This window comes from Pleurodeles waltl, chromosome 4_2 (assembly GCF_031143425.1).
Source record: "Pleurodeles waltl isolate 20211129_DDA chromosome 4_2, aPleWal1.hap1.20221129, whole genome shotgun sequence".
NCBI lineage: Eukaryota > Metazoa > Chordata > Amphibia > Caudata > Salamandridae > Pleurodeles > Pleurodeles waltl.
In genome coordinates, this window is record NC_090443.1 from 550,724,634 (window position 1) to 550,743,347 (window position 18,714).

Genomic DNA, 18,714 nt, shown 5'->3' on the forward strand with positions numbered 1-18,714 from the left:
ACTGCTGTATTTACTGTCCTAGCAGCAGTATCTGCTGCATCCATTGCTGACCGTATCTGATTGTTCGAGATACTCTGTCCTTCCTCCACCACCTGTTGTGCCCTTTTCTGGAACTCTTTGGGTAAGTGTTCAATGAAATGTTGAATTTCATCCCAATGGGCCCTATCATATCTTGCCAGCAGTGCCTGTGAGTTGGCAATGTGCCATTGGTTGGCCGCTTGTGCTGCAACCCTTTTCCCCGCAGCGTCGAACTTGTGACTCTCCTTGTCTGGAGGTGGTGCGTCTCCCGAGGTGTGAGAGTTTGCTCTCTTGCGAGCTGCCCCTTCTACCACAGAGTCTGGTGTTAATTGCTGCGTGATATATACCGGGTCTGTTGGCGGTGGCTTGTATTTTTTCTCCACCCTTGGAGTTATGGCTCTGCCCTTCAAAGGCTCTCGAAACACCTGTTTGGAGTGTTTTAGCATTCCAGGTAGCATAGAGAGGCTTTGGTATTGGCTATGAGTGGAGGATAGTGTGTTAAACAAAAAGTCATCCTCAATAGGTTCTGCATGCAGGGTGACATTATGAAATGCCGCTGCTCTCGACACCACCTGTGTGTATGCTGTACTGTCCTCAGGTGGCGACGGTCTCGCTGGGTAACAGTCTGGGCTGTTATCTGACACTGGCGCATCATAAAGATCCCATGCGTTGGGATCATCCTGACTCATTCCAGTACGAGTTGGGGACTGCATCATTGGTGGAGTGGCTACCGGTGATGTGTGCGTTGACCGTGGTGGAGATGGTGGCGGTGTTATTTGTCTTGCCACCTTTGCCTGTGGCTGCTTGTCTTTTTCTTGAAAGGCAAGTCTTCTTTTCATCCTAATTGGGGGAAGAGTACTTATCTTCCCTGTCTCCTTTTGGATGTGGAGCCTTCTTTGAGTGTAGTCTGGCTCCATTGACTCTAGTTCTTGTCCGAACTTATGTCCTTGCATTTGTGAGGACAGTCCCTGTTCCTCTGTATAGGAACCTGATTTCGGTTCCGAGGCCGGATGTTTCGGAATGGAAACTTTTTTGGCAGTCTTTTTCGGCTCCGACTACAGTTTTTTTATTTTCGGCGTCCCGGTCTCTCGGTGCCGACTCATTTCAGTGCCGCCCTCTCGGTGCCGAAGTTGCTCGGACTCGCTGTCTCGGCGTCGAGTCTGCTGTGTGCCGGTATCTCGACCGGAGTCGGATGACTTCGACACGTGCATGCCCTTTTTCGGTGCCGATGATCGGTCACCTATTTTTCAGGTTAAGCCATGGCCTGTTGGCGGTGGCGTCCCCTGGGCTTTTGTGGTCTTCTCGTGAATTTTGTGTGTCGACGTCTTACTCACGGTTTTAGGCGTCTGTTCGTGATCGACCTCGTCCGAATCCGACTCCTCAATGGAGAAGGTTTCTTCTTCCTCCTCCAAGTGTCTTTGTCCTGGCGGCGCCGACGCCATCTGCAGTCTTCTCGCTCTTCGGTCTCTTAATGTCTTCCTCGACCTAAACGCTCGACAGGCTTCACAAGTATCTTCTTTGTGTTCTGGAGACAAACACAAGTTACAGACCAGGTGCTGATCTGTATAAGGATACTTGTTGTGACATTTGGGGCAGAAGCGGAATGGGTTCCGTTCCATTAGCCTTGAAGAGACACGTGGTTGGGCCGACCAGGCCCCGACGGGGATCGAAAAACCCCGAAGGGCCAATGGAGCTCTTCAAAAATCGGTGTTGATCTGTTGTAACTAACCCGATACCGAACGCAAACAATACTGTCAAATTTTCCGAGATTCTAACTATCTTTCCGAACCGAAACGCGGAGCGAAAAGGAACACGTCCGAACCCGATGGCGGAAAGAAAACAATCTAAGATGGAGTCGACGCCCATGCACAATGGAGCCGAAAGGGGAGGAGTCCCTCGATCTCTTGACTTGAAAAGACTTCTTCGAAGAAAAACAACTTGTAACACTCCGAGCCCAACACTAGGTGGCGGGATGTGCAAAGCATGTGTATCTGCAGCTACACATGCCATCGAACATATATATACACATACACACACACACACACACACACACACACACACACACACACACACACAGACAGACTTAAGTAGTTGGGTAGTGCATCTTTTATTAATAATTTCTTCAGACTTTATTCGAGGCAGGCTCTCAACATGCTTCCCAGAGGCCAGCTTATTTAAAATGACTCCAGGAACTACCTCAGTTCATGCCATAACATTCTATTAGCTGACATTCTGAGTCAGCTTAATGCTAGAACACATCTCCCATTCTTATATACAAAGACAAAATAAAACATGGCTGTATATACTACAGGTACATATTACACAAAGAGTTAAACTATCACATCAAAAACAGTAAACAAAAATAAAAAAGAAGGAAAATCGTAAATGCTAAGAGGAAGTAATGGGCAACAACTATAGCACCAAACAAACAATAATAAGGTACTTCGTGATACGAATTCACTCAACCAACTGGGCGCTCTTCTGGCATGGAGGGAGGGTATGTGTTTGACATTATCCCATTTCTTATCCTTGCCCATCACCAGCATCTAGATCCAGGCTCCCACCCTCATATCCAATTCTGCCCAGCATTTCTTTATCAGTCATTAACATCAACCCATTGTAGCTATCCACACCTTCATGTACTTCACAATCGGAATCTTCCTTTTGCTACAACGTTATTCTCATATTATTCCATTTTTTTCCATTTTCCAGCTCAACCAAATTATTATAGACACTCCTCACCTTCAAAGGTCCATTAAACTTTGATAGTCCAGATGAGACACTTCCAGATTTAGTCTTGACCCAGTCTCCCTTCCCGGTCATCAACTGCGAATCAGCTGACTTGGTATTCTTCTTTACACCAGGGACCCATCCATGTAGCCAACATGGCACCATGTTTGATGCATCATTTCCACCTCTCATCTTATGAAAGGGAGAAATACCCATTTGATTTTTTGCTGTAGTATAAAATGCCCATACCATGTCCTTGACATCATCATGAACTTTCAAACCACACTTGACAATTATTTTTAGGGTTCCCTTGACCAATCTGTTGGCCCTTTCCACCCATTATTGGACTGAGGTTTATAAAGTGAAGTCCTTACATGCTTGATCACGCTCTGAGGAAGCAAAGATTGCATTTGGTCTGACACCAATTGTGTCCCGTTGTTGGTGACAGTGTATTGATTCCTGGCAAATACCTCTTTCAACATTTTAATGGCGCTGTAGCTGGTGACACTACTCATAAAAAGTACTTCTGGCCACTTAGAGTGAACATCTACTATGATAGCAGCAAATCGTTGTGCTTCTGGAAGGAAAAAAAGGGCCAATAAAAACCAAACAAAGGTTAACCCCAGGTAAGCATGGATCTTGAAAATACTGGTGCTGGTTACGCTCATTCACACCTGCTTTTAACCGCTTCTCACCTTCCTTACACACATGAGAACAGATTACACTTCTAGTAACCTCTGTATCCAGTCCTGGTCACACAAATCTTTCTTTGAACATATTGTTGGTCATTGCCTAACCCAAGTGCCCTTAATGGGACAATGTGATCATTTTCTTACTTAATTCACAAGAAGGAACACATCTTTCACTTCTCATGACCACCTGTTCATTGCACATTGTCAGGTCATCCAGAATGTTATTATAGGGCCTTACACATGCCGGAAAACAACTATCGCTTCTGGAACCCTCCCTGATTAATTACAACTTTCATTCCTTCATCCTTATCCATGGCTGAAACCTAATTCTTTAATGAAATGGCATCATAGATTCCATCTTTTGTATCACTAACACACAATACGACCACTTGATCAGATTCAAATTCCTTCACCACTTCGCTCTCACTGGCGGGTCTTGACAGACAGTCTGCCACACAGTTTTGCCAGCCTTCAATGTACTCCAAAGTGTACATAAAGCACTGCAATTTAGCAGCAAACTGGGCAATGTGGCAGAGCTTTTATCTAAATCTCCAGGTGACAAAATCGTGAAGAGGGATTTGTGATCTGTCCCCAACATGATTTCTGATTCCCACGCAAACATCTTAAAATATGCTACACCCCAGGCAGCTGCCAATGCTTCTTTCTCAACAACAAATATTTCCTTTCTAAGTTACTTAATGTATGGAATGCAAAGGCAATTGTGAACTCGAGTGCTTAATTTGAGCCGGTGGTTTCCGGTGCAGGGTACTTTTTTTTTTGAGGGCCGGCACTTATTTTTCTGCTTCAAGCATTTAATGTGAGCAAAAGACACATACAGGAAAGACGGAGTAAGAGAAAAATGAAAAAGCGTCACAAAGGGAGAAAGCAGAAAGCTGCTATTGTGAGCTGGAGCAGCAGGGAGTGGATGTAAATAGATTAAAGAGACACGAGATGGCTTCAGGATTACGCTGCTTCATTTTTCTCTGCTCGCACATTTAGTTGCAGCAGACGCATGTTTCAGACGAGAGCTTTGGGCACTGGCACCTTTTTATTTACAAATTAAGCACTGCTTGTGACAAGACTGTTACAGTTCCAGATGCACTGGCATTCACTGTGAGAATAGGGGCCATATGTACGAACACATTTTCCCATAGACACAGAATGGGCAAAACTGCTTGCTACATCTGGCCCTAGATTTCTTATTTCTGCCAGCATTGGCAGTAGCATGTCTGACATCTTCAAAAGCCTTAATTTGGGCCTCTTTCCCACACAAATGTAATACCTTTTCACACTAAAATTCTTAAATTCTCAGTTTTATCAGAAAACCTTCAACAAAATTGGCATAAAACTCAACCATGTTCAAGTGTTTATAACTATCAAAGTTCCTACGATACAGAAGAAAAGGTTACAAACCTGTAATCCACGTTCTGCATTATAGGAATCTTCATTAAAGTCAAATGATCCACCCTTCTCCCCGGCTATTTATACATATACTTCCCTACCCATAATGCAAGGAAAGTGTCTGGGAAACAACATGGCTGCCTTTTACGTTTTGTAAAGGCCGGCATAGGCCAATCACGTACTTCCTTCTCATCTGCATGTACCACGGTATACTGCAGCACAATATAAAACTAAATATCTAAACACTTATAACTTTAACACTACTTATATTATTTACACCTAGTACCAGGAATTACCATTTATGCCTTATAATCTAGATTTCTGCCACTTTCACACTACGGGGGTCATTCCGACCCTGGCGGTAAAATCGCCTGGCGGTGCATCCCTGGGCATTCTGACCGCGGCGGTACAGCCGCGGTCAGAAACGGGAAACCGGCGGTGTACCGCCGGTTTCCCGCTGCCCTGGGGAATCCTCCACGGCGGCGCAGCTTGCTGCGCCGCCATGGGGATTCCGACCCCCTTACCGCCATCCTGTTCCTGGTGGTTTTGGCCGCCAGGAACAGGATGGCGGTAAGGGGTGTCGTGGGACCCCCGTAACAGGGCCCCACCAAGATTTTCAGTGTCTGCCATGCAGACACTGAAAATCGCGACGGGTGCAACTGCACCCGTCGCACCCTTTCCACTCCGCCGGCTCCATTCGGAGCCGGCATCCTCGTGGAAGGGGGTTTCCCGCTGGGCGGGCGGGCGGCCTTCTGGCGGTTGCCCGCCCAGCGGGAAACTCAGAATAACCGCGGCGGTCTTCTGACCGCGCAGCGGTATTCTGGCGGCTCCCGCCGGCCCTGCGGTTACCGCGGCCGGCGGGAGTCAGAATGACCCCCTACGTCTGTTACAAGTACCATACCCCCACACAACACCACTTTATGACCCTTCAATCTATGCTATTACACACAATGCCACTTCAGGTCACTTCAACTATATACCACTCCACTATATGCTAATCAACTGTATGCCATTCCATTATACACCACTCCACTGTATGCCACTATATTCTCTACACTCCAGTGTACACCTCTCCACTGTAATCCCATCCAGTCTACACTAGTCCACTCTACAACACTACACTGTATGGTATTCCACTCTAAACTGCTCCATTGTACGCCACTCCAGTCTACACCTTCACATTATTCCACTCTACGCTACTACACTGTACCTCACTTCAGGCTACGCCAGTCCACTCCACTCTACACCACTCCAGTGTACGCTACTCAACTGTAGCCTCTGAAGTCTACCCCCATGCCACTCTATGCCGCTCCACTTTACAACACACCACTCTATTGTACGCTATTCGACTTTGCGCCACTGTGCACCACTACCCTGTACCTCACTCCAGTCTACGCCACTCCACTCTCCGCGTGTTCCACTGTAGCCTATTCACTGTACCTCACTCCCTTCTCCCCCACTCCGGTCTGCACCACCCCAGTCTATACTATTGCTCTCTATGCCGCCCCACTGTAGGTCACTCTACTATATGCTATTCCACTCTATTAAAATGTACACAACTAGACTTTATGCCACTCCACTATGAGCCACTCCATGCCCCTCTGCTGTACAGTATTCCAGTCAGTTCCACTCCTCTCTACGCTGTTTCAGGGTACCCTTCTCTGCTGTATGCTGTCCCACTATAAGCACTCCACTTTACACCACTCCCTGTACAACACTCCACTGTTCGCTATTCCACTGTATGCCACTCCACTCTATTCAACTATCCACTCCAGTCAATGCCACTCCACGCTGCCATACTGTACCGCACTCTCCTTCTCGCCACTCTACTGTAGTGCACTGTAATCCACCCTGTGGTACTCTACTCTGGTGCACTCTGACACTCTACAGCACACCACTCTAATCCACTGTATGACACCACTTCACTTTACAACACTTTACTTGACTGTGTGCTACGTCAGTCCACTCTATTTCCCTAAACTTGACTGCATGACACATTACCCCACTCAATGGCAATACGCAACACTCCTCTCTACCCTGCTCCATTTGACCACATTCTACTTCACCCCATGCAGGTTCAATTTACAACCCTTTGCAACTATACCATACTCCACTGTATGCCCCTACATTCCACTGTACAACACCATACTCCACACTCTGATATACCACTCCACTGTACTATACAACACATTAGTCCAAATTAAGAGTGTATTTGAGTCTTTGCTATACATGTCCACAATAATGCACTCAACGCTACTGTATACAAGATGCCACTACACTCTGACACTTCGGTCCACTATCCGTTGCACCACTCTACTCCACTCCACAATACTCCACTGTACACCACTACACTGTATGACAGTCTCCTCCACTCCACTGTACCGCACTCCACTTAATGACACTCTACTCAAAGACAGTAAACTCTAGGATTTCAATATTTTTATTTTAAAAAACAAACATTTAAGTTCAGAACAAAACAAAGATTAAACCTTTGTTATAGTTAGGAAAACTTTCATTATTCTTTCACTTAAACTACACAAATAATACAAATTCTACACTTATAATTATACCTTTAATTTATAATTTATGCACCACTTTTACATTACTAAAACTTTATTTAGGGCCCAATTTAGAACTCAGTGGATGGGTTACTCCGTCACAACAGTGAAGGATATCCCGTCCGCTGAAATCTAACTCCTATAGAATGGGAAAAGATTCAGATTCTGGCGTTCGGGATATCCGAAACTGTTGTGATGGAGTAACCTGTCCGCAGAGTTCTAAATCAGGCCCTTATTCTTTATCTCCAAACTAAACTAACTGAATAAAAATGTTAAATTCTAAACTTATAATAATTTGAAGGTGTTGCATAAATTATATAACTTGCAAGTCTCCACACAGAGTGCATTGAACTCTATAGCCACACGATCTTAAGTATAACGCTCCACTCTATCATGCACTGTGTTCTTACAAATGATGTGGTAGGTGATGGCATAAGTGTTATTGTAAAAACTTTTATTTTATATGGTATAAGTGATATAATATAAAAGGGCACAAGCAGTGCATGGAGAAGGAGTGATTTATAGCTATAAGTGTAGAATGTGTAATGCTTACAAAGATCACCTTTGGTTTGTATAGAAATAATAAACTTTTGATAACTGTAACAAAGGTTTAACATTTGTTTTTTTGATTGTATATATATATATATATGAACACACATTACTTATCCGTAACAGTTGGTTTAAAACCTTAAATGCTTCTAAATTCACATTCTGTTCATATTCTGCCATCTAGTGGTTACAGTCGGAAAATCCGAGTTGTTTTAACCTTTCCTTGGAGATGGGCGTGTCTGATGAGGTCAGATCTAGCAACAATAGGCTATTAAACTACCCCCTGCGTGCAGCTAAGTCTACAGATTCTTTTTTCCACCCTGGTGCTGGCAGGTGCCTGCTACGCTGCAGCAGGAGTCGAAGGAGAGAAGACCACTAAGAACAAATAACATTTGTGGTAGGAATAAATGCTGTCTGAGGGAACTATTTTGGTTTTGTATGTTGAAGATGTTGAATCACTTTCATGATGCCATAAAGGAGTCACCTTATAAGTAACAGTCTGCATAAGATCACCTTCCTCTAACAGTGAGATGATGACGGCCAAGTGCTGCAAATCCCACCTCCAAAATCCAGGGAGTCAGGGTACTCCCCACGTTGTACCCTCACACCTGATTTTTCTTCGTTTTCAGGACACATGCATCCAGGTCCTGTAATGGTGGCCACAACATTATTTTTTATGTAGCAGCCTAGCAATCAGAGCATGAGCTCCTGCATGACCTGCATAAAAGGGGAAAAAAGTCCCTCGGCCAATCAGATCTGTTATTTGAAGCTGTTGTCCTGCGAGACTCTCGCATGTGTCACACAAAATGAACTGTCCCATTATCTATAAATTTTGAACCTTAAATTCTCTAAAGCTATGGAACGGATTTACACCAAATCACATCAGTCACTGACAAAGTCAATATGTTTTGCCTATGCCAAACATAATCGCTTTGACAATGATTTATTTACATGTTATGCAGCAGTGTAAGCTGCTAAGCAACATGGCTTCAAGCAAAAAAAAAAAATCTCTGACTTGGTCAATGCTGGTCATGTCATAGTGCTTTTTTATTTTAAGCCATGTTGTACAGTCCAATATTCACAAATAAAACTGACAAAGCCAATAGATCGGGCATAGATGGAGTCTATGGACTTTGCCAATGCTTGTTTATTTTTCATTTCCTAGGAAAGCCCATTAATGTGTACTCATGGCAGTTGAGTTGTAATGGCATACAGAGCTAACTGTACATCAATAAAGTTGCTAGATGACTCCATGTGACTAAGGACACAATGCTCTTGTCCAATGTTATTTCAAATTATTGAGTTCAGGCGTGTTAGTTCTAGGTTAACTAAACTGCACCACAGTACAACTCCCAGAATTCAGTGGGGGTATTCATTTATAGCCTTCGAGTAGAGTCTGTGTCATCTTGTAATCTTATTCTTAACAAGGAGGATTTTTTCACACCTGAGAGCAAACAGTGAATTGTGTACAAGAAGAGGGGCTCTGTCCTGTATTTCCAGTTCAACTAGATTCTATAATGCGTAGTAGCTCATGGCCGTGCTACAATCCCGTAGCCAATATTTCTAGCTCAAACAGGCCAAAGGTTTTGCCACAAAGTGGAAGGCCCTTTGCAAAACTTAATTGATCGCCTTTCTGTTGCTAATTGTTACATGTGGTGTGTTAAACTTGTACTAATGAGGTGCAACCAGTGGCCAGACAGTGCTGACAAGTGCAAAAATGACCAAAAAAATGAAATGTGTTACATTAAGCTGCATAATTTACATTTCCTTTCTGCAAGATTTACTGAACATAATTTGGCCCTCCGCTGCCTCATAATTCCAGTGGCCCTGGTTTCTCCCTATTACCTGACATGGAACTTTCGGCAGGGGTGTCCGGTGTACGCGCAGCACCCGTGCCTGCCACTCTGATGTCAGTCTGTAGTCCGAAGTGTAACTGGTGATTATGTGAAGAGCTCCAATACCTGTGTGTCAAGTTTGCGCTACATAAAACTACAAAAAAGTGTTGATAAAAAAAGCACAATATATCTATAAGGAGCTGTGTATGATATTGTTTCTCACCATTCATAGACTTCTCTGTCAGTTTCTATGAGTCATTGTTCTAGGCGCTTTAACCACGATGGAAGTGTCATGAGACTGCATTGCAGGGTCTGAGCGCAGGTCCATGTGCCCTTTCAGGAAGGGCGTGAGAGCCCAGAAAAATCAAAGTATAAACATAACCTGCATGTTAATCCTGCTAAATGACCCTAAACATAGCCAGGCTTTCCAGGGGACACCTCTCTGGCACTCTGTTAGACCATAAACTTCAGCCAGTCTCCGATGGCAGGCAAGGATGGCAGGTGCAAATCTAGGGGGTCGCACCTCATGGGCACCATGTTGATACTATGAGGGGGAGGGCGGATATGTTTGCTCTCCTATGGCAGGTTGGGCATGACGGGTGCAAAGAAATCCTGGAACTCTGCACTGTTCTAGCACCAGTCAGAGACCGCGACTGTGGGGCGGCCATGATAACTCAGTTGGCAACTGGGCAGAAAACGCAGAGATCAGAAAAGAGATTTTACGCTCAGAAAATGACACGTGACTGCCACACACACCTTTGCCTCTGTGGCATTAATCCTCCTTTGGAGTTCTAAGAATGTGATTTCCATGCCCCGACCGGAACAAGCTACATGATGGAGAAGTAAGGGGGACGGGGTGGCATATAAAGCGTAGGCAGTTGACAAAGCAAAGTAAATACAAACAAAATAAAAAATGAAATATTACGGCCAGCATTGACCACACTGTGGTCCCCCCTTTTTATTTTCTTTTTTTCTTCTTTTTTTTTTACTTTTAAGACATGTTAAAGAGCAGCCTGCACTGGTGTGCAACATATAAAAAAACAGCATAGAGTTTTGTTTTTTTGTTTTTTGGAGGAGGTGGGAGTCAAGCAACATGAGGGGATGTGGATAAACACATCCGAGGGTGAAGGTCAGTGAAAAACAATGGAGGACAGCGGCTGAAGAAGAGGTACTGCAGAGATGCACTCAATAACAGTGCATATCAAAAAGTAACAAAAAAAGAGTGCCTGCAGGACCTGTGGCTAGTGGAAGGACACTGGCCATAGGAAGCTGTACTTGGTCCATTCCCCATGGCATGGCTGAAGGCTGGAATCTTAGAAGGAAGTCGGATGCATGAAAGAGGCGCTGACCAATGGAAAGCAAGGAAATGAGGGTGACGTGGAAAAACTGTAAACTGTAAACTTTGCACTTGTATAGCGCACTACTCACCCATTAGGGTCTCAAGGCGCTGTACGCATACCACTGTGGAACCCCTCCTGGCTTTTCCCTGTGGGGCTCCCTCTCCTGGACAGCCCCAGGGTGAAGCCAGGCATCCAAGTGCTGTGAGGGCCGTTATGGAGATTAAGCAAGCTATTGCCCAGAGTTACAGAGTGGGACCCATCGATTAGATTAGGCACTGAGGCGAGAATTATCTGGTCCAAGGGGATTGAGCCCAAGACCCGATGAGGTGGGAATTGAACCCTGGTCCCGGGACAGATTTCTGCATCACGGTCTGCCGTGACGTGGAAGCCAACTAAAGGTAAGTAAAGATAAGCAGTGGGCGGGCTCTAACCCCCTTTTAAGATTTTCTTTTCTTTACAAGAGATTTAGCTAGTGCTGTGCAGGCGAAACCTTAAAGGCACACTGTCTGGGTACAAATCTAGCTTTCTACCATATTTAGTGTAGTTCCAATTGGCCGTTTTGGCCGTCTTGGCTCTAAAATTCCCTACCCAAATTGTAAGGAAAAATTGCATTTTGGGACTCCTCTTTTCTCAGCCCCCACTTGACATAACCCCAAAGCTTTCAAGGAAGGAGCTGAGGTGGGTAATTTTTTTTTTTTTAAATGCTTTCCGAAACAGCACCAAATAGCACCAAAATTATTAGCAAACCAAAAAAAATCTATTTCCATGATAACTAGGTCCTAACTGTAACTACACCAGTATATTTACACGTATATGCATCCACACACGTGCCTGTGTAGGAGTGTAATTTGTTATTTATTAACATTATTAGGAGTGAGGAGGGGCCTTGACTCACACAATGTCAAACAAAGCCTTGAAGAGGATATGATGATATGATGCCACTCCCCTCCCTCAGAAATGGCAATAACTAGCATATTACATTCAGTGGATCTGAGTACATGGATTATGCCATATCTTTTTCTCAGGTGTGTAGTTTATTGACAAAAGTATTTAACCAGAACCCAGATATGTGGGGTTAAACCCATCAAAGCAGAGATGTTATATTAAGTGAAAACAGAGACAGTAAGCAGTGTTTTCTGACATCAGTTACATTGTATTATATGGTAATAATGCTGCCTTTGACCTGTGCACTGTAGTATGAAATGTGTTACTGGGCAACATTTATTTTCGCTGGCTTGAACAAAATATATTTATTCTACGCCAATCAAAATAAATTGGGCCCAATAACATTTTTTGGGACTAACTAAACTAATAAACACAGATTTATATATTGATTAGTAAGTGGCATGGTAAAATTCCAAGTTATTACTTAGGTACTGCGAAACTGACTAGAGAAATGCCTATTTTCTCAGATTCCAGCCTAGAATCAGATTATAGAAGTAAACAACTTTGGCAGTCCGCACAAGGCTTCGCTATTGTGATTCTGCTACATGGATTTAACCCCTTAAGCTCTGTTTATGGTAAATACCGTTGTTTAAAACCACTGCACATATAAAAACAGTACAAATCATACATGCAAATCCCTAGTCCATTATGCTGTTTATTACCACTATATAGAAAGTATCATGACCCATGCGAGGATGCGCTTCTGGCGGTACATGGCCCCTTCACACATCCGACAGTTGTAAACGATTATTACACTCTGTGCATCTGCATATACAATATATATGACATATATGGAAATGCACACATTTTTCTCCATTGCCCACTACTGATGACACAAGCAGATTTACCTTTCTTCCCTATTAATGATTTGCACAAAGGACTGACACCAACAGGCTTCTCCACCCCACCGCTTAACCCTGGTGATCGTTGTGCCAGTCCTCCATGTTTGGCAGGCTCCATACTTACACTCTGATGCGTGAGAAGGTGCCAGTCTTCTGAATTAAGTAGGCGGAGGGGAACGACTTCACGCCAAAGTGTGGCAACTGCAGAGCCTCACCAGGCAAAACTCGCCGCACTGCGAGATTGTCAAACTGCAGCATGTCCAGCGTCACCTGAAAAAGAAAAGAAAATTCAGGCTCAGGAACGGAGGACACCACCGTAATATACTCTGGAAACTGAGGTGCCACAGTCGTATACGGCATACTAAGGGAATGGGGGCACAAAATCATCTACTTTAGACTCATGGAATGGGGCAACAACATAATCTAACCCCGACTCAGAGAATGGGTCATCAAATTAACTCATCCCAGACTCAGGAAATGGGGTCCCTAGCATAATGTATACCACACTGAGACTGAGGTCACCAACATAATGTACCCCAGACTCAGGAAATTCAGTTACAATCACAGTTTACCCGAGACTCAGGGAATGGTGTCACCACCATAATATACCCCACAGTCAGGGAAATCCGATTACCAAAATACTCTACCTCAGACTGTGAAAACACCCAAGTATTGTCTCCTCTACAAACAAAGAATGTGAAGGAGGCGAAAACTGAGAGGCACATACGCTGCGAAGCAAACCTATTTTCCAAACTGCTGCTGGGTCGTCAAATTGTTATTTGGAAGAGGAGGTTATTTCTCCATTTGTAAGGGGGTTGATGCCGGGGCTACAAAGCAAACAAGTTTTAAACTAAACTCCTGATCAGGAAACACTGTGATTAGAAATGCGGTGAGCTCTACATGGCCTTCCTGCATTACATATTGGTATTCAATTTACTTCCAAGACACAATTGATGGCAGAAACAACAATGGATGGACGTATGCTTGCGTTGATCAAAGAAGTTTAGAACAATGAATTGGCCGAGTAAATTATGGCTGAATTAACAGAGGGGGGTGAGAGGAATCTTTAGGCCAAAGATTACCTCCTTCCCTTAAGGTCCTTTAGTGGAAACTGTGCCTTCGCACAGAAGGACACCGGACCCGGTCCCACAGAAGGGAGCATCTTTTATCATTGTGTCACCCCATCATGTGAGAAAACTACTGTGTTTATTGTTTTGTAGCATTTATATACCACTTACTACCCCCTATGTGGGAGCACTGAATCGCTTAGCCACACTGACAGCATGGTCAAGCCTGTGGGTATGTGGATGGAAGTGTGCTGTCCTTGCTTACAGCCTGTGTGAGGCGTGTTTCCATGTTGTACGTGATGACCACAGAGATATGTTTATCACGTTATCAGATGCTGTGCTTAGTGGTGTGATAGATGAGGAAACGTGATGGAGGGAGGAGAGAATTTTTACAGCATGTATTTCTCTTGTATGTTCTCAATCTGGTCTCCTGTGCAGGATGTGGCAGGAGGGCGTCTTCACTGAAATATTATGGGGTCGGGGGAGGTAACAGCTGTGGAGAAAGGGTGAGGAGAGTCAGAGTTCTGCCCCGATAAACTGCTTTATAGTACCCCTTCGAGGATTCCCCTTATGAAACATGGCGTAAGATTTGTCAAGATGCACTGCGCTATATTTATTCTTTTTGTCATTGACTTTATAAGATGTCGGTGCTCAGATTGTGCGACTACTTCAGGATAGAGTATGCTGGAGTCCTCTGTTAACCAGCAACGTGTGGCAGATCTCTCTGGCTTATCTGGCTATTATTTAGTGGTCAATTCAGCGACCTGGTGTAGCTTGTACCAGTGCCCTGCAGTTGTCAGCAAAGTTCCATAGAATTCTGAAAATGGTAGAGGAAAAATCGAGTTAACAATAAAAAGCCACAACAAAGAAGCACAAAGCCCAAAAGTGATGGAGGAGCAAAGGTATCCATAAAGATAAAGTGCCGGCTGGACGGCAGTGCATGCCTTCATTTCAATACAGTATGCACCTCCTTTCTGTTCAAGTACCCAGGGAAAGTGAATCAAACCTTTAAAGGAAGCGAACATGGCCCCCTAGCGGACAGAAGGATGTAGAATTATTTTAGCACTTGCTAGGAATATTACCCAGAAGAAAAGACTTCTCTATTACGGGTGCACTGACAGTCTCCGCTTAAGATCCCTCAGTAAGTGTTCTTCATGACTTGAATACCCTAACAAAGCCTCTGGAATTCCTCTGTCCACACTCCTGCTTGTGACATACATACACTAACCTAACCACCATTTTGATCCCTACGTACATGTTGTTCTCCAAGATAAACACTGACCTCCTAGGAGGGCCAAAAACCTCGGACAGGCGTCTCCAACCTGGCAACGAAGAACATGCACACTGTGCACCAACTACAGGTCCTACTACGACCCCTAGCCCCTCCCCAATAACCCTTGTGCTCCAATCAATCACAGTTTCTAATTTTGCAGATCTAACATCACAAAGATACTTGTAAAACTCCTTCTCCCACCATCCTTTCTGGGCACAGACCAAAAGGTTCATTTTGCAACACATTTGAGTTGGACCACCTCCTACCTCTCAATATGCTTTTTTTATTATTATTATTATTTTATTTTTTTTACATCGCAGGGACTTGGATGGCTATAGCAAAGGGGCAGGGGTTTCACATTTACCTGCAACATTGTTTTTACCTACGAAAAACTCTGAACGTTATTGCTTTGGTGTTTCATAGATGTTGCTACTATGACAAGGTAGAGTGGCGTGGGAGAAATGGCTGCTAGTAAGATACATCACTAGGAGTTGTGAGGTTTCTTGACACTATCCTTGCATTCCCTGTCTCCCATCAGCCACGTCCAACTGCATTCTCTTTTGAAGAACCAGTGAAATTGTATTTACATGTTATAGCACCTACCACCAAGGCTGGTACCGTTTAAACCTCCAGGAAAAAAAGCCAAAACGGACTAGAGTTCCAAGAATGAAAAGACCGTTACATAAGCCTGGCAGTCCCGCCAAGATTGAAAGAAATGCACCATTTATGTAAAGTATTTGTGTTGGTGTACCTCTGTTGTGCGGAGTTACATTTAAAGAGATGTCAGGCAGTTTCTGCTAGTAAAGTGTCCATATAGGCAACACACAGAGATCTCAGGCAGAGTCTGATTAATGTGTCCATGTCACGTGAAGCATCATGTACAGATCAGATCAGAGGTAGGCTCTGTATGTGTACCTTTGGTGCATGGATGAGAACCATGTACAGCGGATTACACGAGTGGTTTCATGAACATGTGCTGCCAGGAACAGCCTACAGAGAGGGAAAACTCAGGCTTAGTTTATGTACACACGTCGGATAGGGTGATCAGATTTTGATCACTAAAAACGGGTATATCCCTCAAACTAAAAGCGCTCACCAACATACAAAACACATACAACAAAGAACTTGGGAACATTAAATGCAACTTTTGCACACAGCATCATCTGTTAAGGCATGCTATCTAGCCCTGCACGGGATTACATGAAAACAGGCCTCTGTTCAATCGACTCTCACTGAAAACTGATTGGAAGATGGTGAAAAACTGGGACTATCCAGGCAAATCCGAAGGAGGAGCGTGGTATGTACTAGGTTATCATTGTCAGTGTGTCTTGAGGTGCAACATGTACGTAGGGATCGAAGGTGGTTAGGTTAGTGCATGCGTGTCACGAGCAGTGGTGTGGACAGAGGAATTCCAGAGGTTTTGTTAGGGTAACCGAGTCATGAAGAAGAGTACCTACAGAGGGATCTCAATCCGAGACGCGTCAGTGCACCTGTAATAAGGAAGTCTTTTCTTCTGGGTAATCATTCCCAGCAAGTGCTAAATTAATTACCTACATCCTTTTGTTATATCCGTGTGTTGGAGGAAAGCCCTTCCAGTATATTGATTCCTAATATTTTCCTTCTATTCAAACACCACCACAGTATCCGCCATCCAGGCTTTACTTGGCAGAAAGACAAACACACTCCTGTCAGGCCCAGGGATGTTTCTGCCAGTACTCACGTTGCTGGCCACAGAGAATGGCAGCTCCTGGGATCAGACCCCTGGAACAACAGTATGAAGCTCTGAAGCAGCCATGACCCTGAAGGCACCTAATGAAGTCCAGGACTGGACATCTCAAGGCTTGCGGCTCAGCGACGCTGTGTGTGGACATTTTTAATATTCAGCATCTCCGGTCTCACCTCTCTGCCCACATAAGATCTCTCATCCTCAAAAATCAAGGCCAGGTATTCCACGTTGTTACTGTTGAAGAATCCTTGAATCTCCGTCACGCTGGAAGAGAATGAGAAAGACAATTACAGGGGTCACTCCAAGAGAAGGTTTGACTGAAGACAGTCAAGAAAGTCTTTGATCATGACATTCCCTGAAGCTCCCTCAAGGTTGGTGATCATGTTCCCTCTATAGAAGCAGACAAGATCTATATCACTTTAATCTAAATATTGTTCCCCATATCTCTCACTAAGATAAGGCAACCTTGAGAGTTTATTTCTTCACTCATACCCTTCACCTGTGTTGTTTAATGGTCTTCTTCATATAAAGAGTGTAAAGAAATGGCTCCCTGTTGCAGTTACCCCCCACTTTTTGCCTGATACGGATGCTGACTTGACTGAGAAGTGTGCTGGGACCCTGCTAACCAGGCCCCAGCACCAGTGTTCTTTTACCTAAAATGTACTGTTGTCTCCACAATTGGCACAACCCTGGAACCCAGTTAAGTCCCTTGTAACTGGTACCCCTGGTACCAAGGGCCCTGATGCCAGGGAAGGTCTCTAAGGGCTGCAGCATGTCTTATGCCACCCTAGGGACCCCTCACCCAGCACAGATACACTGCTTGCCAGCTTGTGTGTGCTGGTGGGGAGAAAATGACTAAGTCGACATGGCACTCCCCTCATGGTGCCATGCCAACCTCACACTGCCTGTGGCATAGGTAAGTCACCCCTCTAGCAGGCCTCACAGCCCTAAGGCAGGGTGCACTATACCACAGGTGAGGGCATAGGTGCATGAGCACTATGCCCCTACAGTGTCTAAGCAAAACCTTAGACATTGTAAGTGCAGGGTAGCCATAAGAGTATATGGTCTGGGAGTCTGTCAAAAACGAACTCCACAGCTCCATAATGGCTACACTGAATACTGGGAAGTTTAGTATCAAACTTCTCAGAATAATAAACCCACACTGATGCCAGTGTTGGATTTATAAAAAAAATGCACACAGAGGGCATCTTAGAGATGCCCCCTGTATTTTACCCAATTGTTCAGTGCAGGACTGACTGGTCTGTGCCAGCCTGCTGCTGAGAGACGAGTTTCTGACCCCATGTGGTGAGGGCCTTTGTGCTCTCTGAGGAGAGAAACAAAAGCCTGCTCTGGGTGGAGGTGCTTAACACCTCCCCCCTGCAGGAACTGTAACACCTAGCAGTGAGCCTCAAAGGCTCAGGCTTCGTGTTACAATGCCCCAGGGCATTCCAGCTAGTGGAGATGCCCGCCCCCTGGACACAGCCCCCACTTTTGGCGGCAAGTCCAGGAGGAGATAATGAGAAAAATAAGGAGGAGTCACTGGCCAGTCAGGACAGCACCTAAGGTGTCCGGAGCTGAGGTGACTGACTTTTAGAAGTCCTCCACCTTGCAGATGGAGGATTCCCCCAATAGGGATAGGAATGTGCCCCCCTCCCCTCGGGAGGAGGCACAAAGAGGGTGTACCCACCCTCAGGGCTAGTAGCCATTGGCTACTAACCCCCCAGACCTAAACACACCC

The 18,714-nt window shown here is 44.7% G+C and overlaps 1 protein-coding gene across 1 annotated transcript in view; it reads right to left on the reverse strand.

Moving 5' to 3' along the window:
• Positions 1-18,714, reverse strand: part of QSOX1 (quiescin sulfhydryl oxidase 1) — a 353,508-nt gene that overhangs the window by 154,864 nt on the left and 179,930 nt on the right. The window contains exons 5-6 of the mRNA XM_069232081.1: positions 17,150-17,240; positions 13,035-13,180 (exon numbers count right to left, since the gene is read on the reverse strand). Of these exons, the coding sequence (XP_069088182.1) occupies positions 13,035-13,180; positions 17,150-17,240 (237 nt within the window). The remainder of the gene's footprint in view (positions 1-13,034; positions 13,181-17,149; positions 17,241-18,714) is intronic.